Genomic DNA, 9,902 nt, shown 5'->3' with positions numbered 1-9,902 from the left:
GCCCACTGTTGGGGCGCAGCTGCCAGGCTGGTCTATTTGTTTGTTGTTTACAGCAGTCCTAGAGCGCGCGCTTGGCAGCATCCTGTGGGGCGGGGGGAACGGGGGTCGGTGGGGCGCAGCCAGAATTTCCTTCCAGGGAGCGCGTGAGGGGCATTCTCAACGGAAAACCAGACCCAGAGAACAGTGACCAAACCTCCTCGGATTACTCTCCACTGGCTCCTCCCTCGCTCCCCCCACCTCCAGATTTGCATAAAAAAGGCCAAGAAAACGCTGGTCGGGCCCCAGCAGTGGCTCACTCTGCTCCCCCGGGTCGGAGCCCCCTGGAGCTGCGCGCGGACTTGCTGCGCGGAGCCGAACGCACAGCACCTCGCCGCCACAGTCCGCGCGTCCGGCGTCCCGGCGTTCCCACCGCCCGCTTCCCAGGCCCCGAGCCGCGCCGAGCGCAACGAGCGGGCCGGAAAGAGCTCCCGGCCCCTGCCGTCTCGCGCTTCCCCGCCTTGGCTCCCTCCGCCCCACCGGGGGTCGCGCGCCCACGATGCCGCAGGGTCCCGGGTCGCTGCTGCTGCTCGTCCTCGCCTCGCACTGCTGCTTGGGCTTCGCGCGCGGGCTCTTCTTCGGCCAGCCTGACTTCTCCTACAAGCGCAGCAACTGTAAGCCCATCCCGGCCAACCTGCAGCTGTGCCACGGCATAGAATACCAGAACATGCGGCTGCCCAACCTGCTGGGCCACGAGACCATGAAGGAGGTGCTGGAGCAGGCGGGCGCCTGGATCCCGCTGGTCATGAAGCAGTGCCACCCGGACACCAAGAAGTTCCTCTGCTCGCTCTTCGCCCCCGTCTGCCTCGATGACCTGGACGAAACCATCCAGCCGTGCCACTCGCTCTGCGTGCAGGTGAAGGACCGCTGCGCTCCGGTCATGTCCGCCTTCGGCTTCCCCTGGCCCGACATGCTTGAGTGCGACCGTTTCCCCCAGGACAACGACCTCTGCATCCCCCTCGCTAGCAGCGACCACCTCCTGCCGGCCACCGAGGAAGGTAAGCCCTCCTCCTTATTACACCCCCCCGACCAGCTCCGCTAAGACTTTCCGGGGGTGTTCTCGCGGCCCCCGCCCCCCATCCCGATGCTTCCCCGCCGGGGGTGTCAGTCCCGGGCAGGGCAGACGCTCTCCTTGCCCTGGTGTGTCATCGTGACGAATCTGAGATACCCCCCCGCCCAAACACACACCCAAGTCTCTCATTCTCTTCCCGAGTTGTACCAGTTGCTCTTTCTTAGGGACAGTTTAAAAGGGGGGGTGGGGGGAGAAAACGTAGAACTGGAAGAGATCTTTCCCGTGTAGATATATGTACAATTCTTTGTGAAGATGCTAGCACGGGGGCCGCAATTGAGAGTGTTGGAAGTGGTCCTGCTAGGAGGGGTTGACGGTGAGCACCCTGGCCAGAGCACGCTGGCCTCAGCCTCACGCAGCACGTTCTTACCACTGGGCAGGATTCTAGGCACAGGGACATTCCCTACAGGCACGATCGCCAAAATGTGCAAACAGATAGTCTTTTAAGGCACTCTCTGTTCTTTGCCGATTTAGGCTTTGTAAATAAAAAGCAGGACTGGCTCATGCGTGTTGAAAATTGAGCATTGGTTGTTAACTGTCCAGAGGTCCAAGAAAGAGGGCACAAAGGGAATCTCCAGGAATCATTTTTCTATCACTAATCAGCTTTTATCTTAGGAGTGGTTTTAATTAACTGGAGAAATCGTGCAAAAGAGAGTTTCCCAAGTTTTTTAGAAAATAGGGGGGGAGTTCCTGTGCAGAAACCATCAAAGCAATGAAAACCTCATGGGCGCTTGATAGTCTTCCTGAAAGGAAAACATATACAATGTGTCTGAGCTGATTTAGGTTCCCCCGGGATGGAAAGGGGGCTTCCTAATCCCTTTCAGGGCTCCACCAGCATCTCCCTTTCCATCTCTAATTGTTTTCCTACAGCCATCATTAGTTAAAGAAAATGCAAAGTTGCTTAGCAATCTTTCCTGGCAGGCACCGTGAGTTTGCAATCATCTTATTGGTTAGATTTATAATTTATTGCAAATGTTTGGCATATTTCAAACATTTGTCCAACATATACCACAGACCAACCAACACAGGTTAGTAACATTTTATATACACTCCTAGAGCTCCTAATTGGAAAAGTTTCATTTTGTTTGAGACAGAGGCGTTAAGGGCAGTTTTATGTGTGTTGCTTTTGTTTTTGTTTTTCACAGTCCCACCCACATTATATATTACATTTCTCGAAAAAGTCATTTCTCCCTTCAAAATAAAAGTTTACGTGTTTCAAAATCTGCTCTGCGCTTTTTCTTATTTGATAAATAACTTCTAAAATGAGTCATATAGTTCTTTTTTCCCTGCGAAAACGCAGTTTCATATTAATGAAATTTCACCTAAATTTTAAAGACAGCATTAGTACATTTATAAGTGGGAGAAAATGAATGTTTTCTTTTTTCCCTTTTCGCCAGGAATCAGACTCTTTTAAAGGAGCCTTTAGCAGGCTTTCTCATGATTGTGCTAGTGCACCTTCCTGGGTTTGGTCAGATTTTCACTGGCTTCAGGAGAAGCTTTGGGTTTTTGTTTGTTTGGGTTTTATTGTTGCTGTTGTTTTGTCTGTTTGTTTTCGAGAGTTTGAAACAGGCAAAGAGAGGCAAGAAGAATCTGCACCAGGGATGAAGATAACAGTGAAATAAATGCTGCTTAACTCAAGCACAAACTTGGCAGAAAGCACGAGGTGATACAGAACCATTTAGAGCAGGCTATAGTCATTAGCAAGGTGTGCTTCCAAGGGGGAAGAACCCAGATGTGAGCCTTACAGTGCTAGCCACCCCGCCCTGTCCAGACCTGAAAATATCTTGAAATGACTCCCCCGAGAGACAGGTCAGCTGAAGAGCCCAGCAGAGGCCAGGCTGCACCAGTGACCTGCAGCTCAGAAAGACGATCTTCTGGCCGTAGTTTGTGGTTGCTAGTTTTCCAAAGTCCCTTAAGGGTCTTTTGGTGCTTTCTCCTCAGAGAGGCTTTGGGACTAACTTTTTCAGAGACCGAGTTTGTCCCAGGAGTGGGAGGAAGACTGAAAAGCTGCAGCCTGTCTCAGTTACCTGTGGCTGCACCTGCACACTCCACCAGGGCGCCCTTTGCTTGGGGAGTCCTCATACATGGAACACAGCATGTGGGCATTTTTGCCTGTCAGAAAGATGGGAGGCATGGGAGACTCTCTTGGGAATGAGTGGTCCCTCTTTCATAAATGAGGCAGAAGCTGGGGTCTTACAGGACAATTGCTACTCTTGCCTGAATAAGCCCCTGTGAGTTGTTTAGAAATGCCACCTGCTGTTTCGTTTTAAGCAAACTTACTAACTTTTCACATTTCTAGCTCCAAAGGTATGCGAAGCCTGCAAAAATAAAAACGAAGATGACAACGACATAATGGAAACTCTTTGTAAAAATGATTTTGGTAAGTAATACACCACCAACAACAGAAGTTTTATTGCCCAGTACAACTTAAAGGTACAATTCCTTAAGATGTTACTAGATAAAGTTTGGGTGACATATCATCACAGCTCATCTTTCCTTGAGCTAATCATCTGTGTTATCCTAGTTTCCTCCCTATGTAACTATCTGGTATCGAGTTGTATCTTTTTAGGTGAGAGTCATTGCTCTGTTAAGCAATAATCAAATCATGAATTTCCGATGGCACGTTTTTCATTTCACTATGGCTTTTTCTTGCCAACAAGCATAATCTTGGACCATGTTCTCTTTTAGTCACTTAACATGTGTCTAAGCGGATGGGAACATGTAAATATTAGCCTCAGCAAAACAGATCCAAGGCATGGAGTTGGCCAAAAATTGAAATTTACTCCAGTGCCAAACAAATATTTTTACGTTATTCGTAACCCGTGATGCTCTGCTTCCCATGTTCCACCATCAGTGAGTATATCCAAGGTACTGGTTAATAAGATGTCGGGGAGAGTTTCCTTAAATTTAAAAAGAAGAAACAATAAAGCTAGGAGTTTACCTTGGCAAGATACATGCAAGGTGCCGTGATGACAAGGTTCTGGAGGACAGTAAATAATGTGCGAGGTATGTTACCCAAGTTCCACGGCGTGCGGGTCATTCCCCTTAAGAAAGAATTATAAGAGGAAGGAGGGTTGGAGACTGTCCACCCAGAGCTCCAGCAGCACCTCATCTGTGTCCTCAGCCCTCCAAGGGGAGCAGAGGAGCCAGCTAGACACAGATCAGTGCTGTGTTGGGGGAGGAGTTGGGGGTGGCCAGGAACTTTGCCGAGACACCTGAGACATTCGTGTTTTCCTCCCATTCCAAGAGCAGGCACTTTTGGGTGTGTTTGAGGGGTTGGTATTTAAAAGTATTTATTCAGGCAGAAGGTTGAATTTACTGGTAAACAGATGTGGTCCCTGTTCTAGCAAACAATAACAGACTGTAACAGATCTGTATGAACACTTCTACATACTCAACTAAGTCCTGGAGACAGAGAAATCACTCCAGCGCCCACTGTGGAGGACTGCCCTCCCACCCTCTCCTTACAGCTCGCCAGCCCAGAAATCTCAGACCTGGCCAGGTCCCTGAAACTGGAAACCACCCAATCGCTGCCCCTTACAACCCCAGGTCTCTTGCAGGAAGGGTCCTGGGCTTAACCTTAGCAGGTCCTGGGACAGCCGTAGCTATAGGAGAAGATTCAAACAGCTGAGGAAGGGGAAAGGAAGGAGGTAACTCTGAGTCCTAGCCAGTCCTTCCCCTCAGTGAGAGCCACAGATGGATGATAGGGTTTCAAATGTCTATATTCTAATACATACAACTCTCAAAGTAGGAGAGGGCCAGGCATGTTGGCAGCAGCAGCCCTAAAGCTCCAGAGCCTTGCCCAAAACACGGTTCTTAGCTTCCATGCTACAGGATTGGATTAAGGACAGAATTTTTTAATATAATTTTAATAAAGTTTGTATAAAAATGTATATAAAATATCATTTTCTTCTGACAAGTTATGGCCTTTGCACTAGATTTAGTACAGATCACTCTCCTGACTTCCATGAAAAAGTTTAGTGGAGCTCCATAAAAGTTGAAATTAGAGCACACGTGCAGACACACACATTACCTGCTTGCTTTGTGGCTTACCTTACAGAAGACCTCCTTCCTAAGAATGCTGTATCAAGACCTGGGCCAAAGAAATGTGTGTGTGTGTGTGTGTGTGTGTGTGTTCAACCTTCTCTCTCCTTAGAGGAGAGAGCCTTTCAAAACAACATGGAAGTCATTACACTTAAGGTATCACACATGCAGATACCTCACAAGCTTTGTTTTCTATTTCTCCACATTCAATTTGTCCCGAAGGGGATAATGAACCTAAATTGTAGGGGGTGCGTGTTATACTGGTTTATAGGTGGTTCTCCACATCGCCTCTGTACTCTGGGGGAGTAATGACAGGGTAGAAGGAACAAGGGTAGAAATCTGAATCATCCGTGAAAGCGTGACACTCTCCCCACTGCACTTGGAGTACAGGGAGGATGGAGAAGACCTCCTTATTACAGTGGGGAAAGTACTGGTGAAGAAAGAATAGCCCAGAACTGCCTGCCTCTGTATGCAGCCTATTGTTGGAGCAGACAGTATCAACACCCCTGCCTCCTGCCATGTGTGGCATCTCCGTTCACATCTTGCAGGGCAGGAAAAGTTATTTGAGGGCTTTGATTCCCTCTATTTGGTCCCAGCTGAAAACCCAGGGAGGAGATGTCTGAAGTTTTCCCATGGTAAGCTCTTACAAAGTTGGTTATTTCATAGCTAGAGAAAGATGAGTAATAAGTCTCCCCCCTTGTTAAAAGTGATGGTTCTTCTGATATTTGGAGCTCAAGAGTGTCTAATTTGACCAGGCGAAATCTCACACATGCTCTGTCTGTGCTGTGGATGAGGCTTCCAGGTAACATTACAATCACTTCTCCCACCATATACCTTCCCCACTCCCAGCCCTTAGGCAGAGGCCGTAGGACCATGTGACAGTGCCATGTGGCTTATCTCATGATAAACCCTGAGAACTCAGTACTAGAGCCCAGATGCGTATCAGACAAACAATGGTTGGCCAAGTCCCAGTATCCTTGATTTACCTGGTTGAGCCTCAGCCATTTCCTGGTTGACTAGAAAAGCCATGCTTAGTCAAATTCTCCTTCTGAGAGAAAGAAAGAGGAAGAAATTTCCAGAACAGTGATATACACACAAAAACCTCTTCCTCTATTACTAATTTAAACCATGCATTAAGCTCCATCAGAGTCAGGAAGTCACACCTGCATGTCATCTCTATGGAACAATTGTTAATGTCACCAAGGGTCTGAAGACACATTACAGTGGGCATATTAATGCACCAACCAGGACAAGAAACTTGATACTCTGCCTAAGAGATCACAGTGGTGTTATAGGAGGAGGTTTGGGGACCAGAGTTCTGAGAATTAGACTCAGCCAGGGCACAGCCTAACTGGGTGACCTCATGTTACGTCACTAAACTTCTCTGGATTTCAGATTCTTTGTGTACCAAGAGGAGATTTTAACTGGATGATCCCTTCCAACCTTAAAATTCTATCATTTCCCTGCCTCATGGGGTCTTGAAATTTAACTCCAGCATGTATGTTTGTAGGGTTGTCTTTCCCAAAGCATACTGTTCATGACTATAAAATGTGTCTTTTATCGTAAACCACTTACGTTTGGTCTTAGCATTCTAATGAGTCTACATATTCATCTTGGAAACAGTACATATATGATCTGTAAACGCCTTGGCCTCGGACGGGCAAATGATAGCATATGAGGATGAGGTCTTCAGAAAAACACTTTTACAGCTAAACATGTTGTGCTCTTAAAAAGCGTCTTGGCTGTTTTTTCTGAGTTACTTTACCAAATCAAATGCAGCTGTAAGATCAATTCTCCTTCCTTGTAGTTTGTTCTTTAGAAAACAATGATTTTGTGATATAATTTCCTTACAGGTTTGTCCAAAAACCTCTCCGACGTAATAAATTGAGTTTAACGTTTACGGCCACAGAAGGATCGTGTTTCACCTAAGAGTCAGGCATTTCTTTTCATGCTGAAGTTTCCAATAGGGAAAGTCATTTGTCAAGGAGAGCACACACCACAGGCAGCCTACGTACAAACACAAGAACACAAGGGCAAGGAAGAAAAGTCAATTGAGTCCCCGCAAAGAGAGTTTTTAAAGGATGGCTGGTTTGAAACAAAGTGCCTGACAAACCCTTTGAGGCTTTAGAAATGGAGCCACCTGCTGCCCTCAGCTCCCAGCCCCCTACCCGCAGCCCCTGACAGTCCCATCGGCCCTGGGAAGCTCTTCTTCCCTCTCCCAAGCCGAGTCACAAATATGCAGTGGGATGTGTTCCCTCCTTATCACTCTGTCCTCTCTTGTCTTCGTAGCACTGAAAATAAAAGTGAAGGAGATCACCTACATCAACAGAGATACCAAAATCATCCTGGAGACCAAGAGCAAGACCATCTACAAGCTGAACGGTGTGTCCGAGAGGGACCTGAAGAAGTCGGTGCTGTGGCTCAAAGACAGCCTGCAGTGCACGTGCGAGGAGATGAATGACATCAATGCGCCCTACCTGGTCATGGGGCAGAAACTGGGCGGAGAGCTAGTCATCACCTCTGTGAAGCGGTGGCAGAAGGGGCAGAGAGAGTTCAAGCGCATCTCCCGCAGCATCCGCAAGCTGCAGTGCTAGTCCCGGGGCCATCCCCCGGGCTCTGCTGACCCTTTCCACTTCTGCTGTGGGACCTCAGCACTCATTTCCCAAGCACAGTCCCTGCAGCTCCAGCCCCAGCCTGGAGCGGCTCTCCCCTGTCTTTTGCACGTTTGCACCCCTGGCATTTTCTGAGTTATAAGGCCCCAGGAGGCCTCAGGAACAAATAGTTGTTTCCACAAAAAGGAAAAACCCACCCAAATCTTGTAGAAATCTTCCAACTAATAAAATCACGAAGATTTTTATGAAGTTTTAAAATAGCTCACTGAAAAGCTAGTTTTGAATACGTGCAACTGTGACTTGGGTTTTATTTTTTTTTGGTTGTTTGGTTTGGGTCAACCGAGTTTCACTTTCTGCTGAGGTTGCCATAATGTGCAAATAGCTTTACTTTCCTATGTGGCCCAAACTTTCACTTTTCTGTTGTGGGTCCAAAACCCAGTTGAGATAAAGCTGGCTGTTATCTCAACTTCTCTCTCAGCTCCAGCCTGACACTCAGCACCTAAGTCTTATAACGATTCACCTGTCATTTTACATCCCTATTGGGAACTTACAACTCTAGCATGTATTGCATTTTGCATTTCCAGGTAGAGTACTTCCATTTATAAAAACCACATTAACCACCGTAGCATGAGTTCTTCAAATAAAGGGCAAGACAGACTGATGTTATGATTGACCCGAGTACTTTAAGCTTTTTTTACTTAATTTTGCAAATTAAACCATTGTAGCTTACCTGTAATATACATAGTAGTTGACCTGAAAAAGTTGTAAAAATACTGCTTTAACCAACACTGTAAATATTTCAGATAAACATTATATTCTTGTATATAAACTTTACCTCCTGCTTTACCAACTCCTGGTCTTGTGTCTTGTCTTCTTCGTGGGAGGAACTGGGAAGGGAGCTGAACAAGAGCTGTCACCTCCTTTGTCTTGAGGCCCAGCCTTCCCGCAGTTTGAAGAGCCCATTTCCTCTGTGACTCAGAAAGTGCATTTCCCCACACCTCCCATCACCCACTCCTGCCTCCCATCTCACTCAGGTTTTACCACTGCGGACCCTGCTGGGAGACGGGGATGGGCAGGCTATTGTCTGGTCTCAGCAGTCCCGCGGCAGATCGTGGGGACACTAGTCTTAGCCTACGGTTCACAAGCTTGACAGTTGTGCTTTTCATTTCTGCAGATTTTTATAATGAAAAAGAATCACCATTGCAAAAATGTTCATTCTTTCCCCACTTCAACTCAGCTAAACAGAGCCATGATTTGAAGAGTAGCCATTGGAAGGCAGAGGGTAGGGAAGGGATGGTGAAAAAACAGCATGAAGGTGAGAAGGGCATCCATCCACAAAGCTTCCATCCAAACGCTTCGTTGTTCTATTTTAGGAGCCTCCAGAGAAATTCTATTAAACACACGAGGAAACAGGCTCAGGGGGGTTAGGCGGCGTGGACCCACTGCCACAAGGTAGAGTCAGAGCTAAAACTCAGGCCTTTCAGATGGCAAATTCTATCTTCTATTTAATCCAGGATGGATTATAGGAACAGGGTGGCACTCATCTATTCAACAAATACTCATTGAGCATCTGCTGCATGCCTGGCCCTGTTCTAAGTGCTGTGGACATGTACATCAGTCCTTGTTCTCATGGCATTTACATGAGAGGGTGAAAGAAAACAACCACAATTACAATTATATATTTACAACTGATAAGTTACATGAAGTATAAGGACAGGTAATACATGAGAACAACAGAGTGTCCTCAGCAAATTTGAAATTTTTAGTGGTGTTCGTGTGAAGACTTTATCTGATAGCATTCTGTTGATTTAGTTTAAAAGTTTCCTGAACATACAGCCATGATCTCTCTACAGCGCTTCAGCTCTTCTAGCTCCAAAAGTCAATAGAGCCCTCTGCCTACCTGAGCTGCACAGTTCCTTTCATCTTTCTCTGGATTACCACCTGACTCTGCTTCTCACCAATTCCACAAACTCATGGCACAACCCTCTTCCTAAAAGGCACGCATGGACTGGAAGAGGAACACTCATGATCAAGACCATTACTCATTGTAAACATTTGAAACAGGAAGCTAGGAACCCTGGAAAAGGAGAGAGAGAGAGACAGAGAGAGAAGATAAAAGACAAAAGAAAGTAGACCAAGGA

General features: G+C 46.9%; 1 protein-coding gene across 1 annotated transcript; it reads left to right on the top strand.

Annotated features, from left to right (window-relative positions):
* Window positions 1-284: 284 nt before the first annotated feature.
* On the top strand, window positions 285-8,597 carry SFRP2 (secreted frizzled related protein 2). The gene is made up of 3 exons (XM_082653142.1): window positions 285-1,034; window positions 3,405-3,485; window positions 7,439-8,597. The coding sequence occupies exons 1-3, from the start codon at window positions 536-538 to the stop codon at window positions 7,741-7,743; spliced, it is 885 nt and encodes a 294-aa protein (XP_082509268.1). The 5' UTR covers window positions 285-535; the 3' UTR covers window positions 7,744-8,597.
* Window positions 8,598-9,902: the final 1,305 nt, after the last annotated feature.

The sequence above is a fragment of the Grampus griseus genome (assembly GCF_964374135.1).
Source record: "Grampus griseus genome assembly, chromosome: 4".
Lineage (NCBI taxonomy): Eukaryota > Metazoa > Chordata > Mammalia > Artiodactyla > Delphinidae > Grampus > Grampus griseus.
The sequence above is the reverse complement of the archived record's forward strand: the minus strand, read 5'-3'. Positions and strand labels throughout refer to the sequence as shown.

Bases quoted from the DNA above. Each gene is read 5' to 3' on its own strand.
- SFRP2 (XM_082653142.1), top strand. From the start codon at position 536: ATGCCGCAGGGTCCCGGGTCGCTGCTGCTGCTCGTCCTCGCCTCGCAC. The intron at 1,035-3,404 runs GTAAGCCCTCCT...TCACATTTCTAG, and splicing joins CCTGCCGGCCACCGAGGAAG to CTCCAAAGGTATGCGAAGCC. The intron at 3,486-7,438 runs GTAAGTAATACA...TTGTCTTCGTAG, and splicing joins TCTTTGTAAAAATGATTTTG to CACTGAAAATAAAAGTGAAG.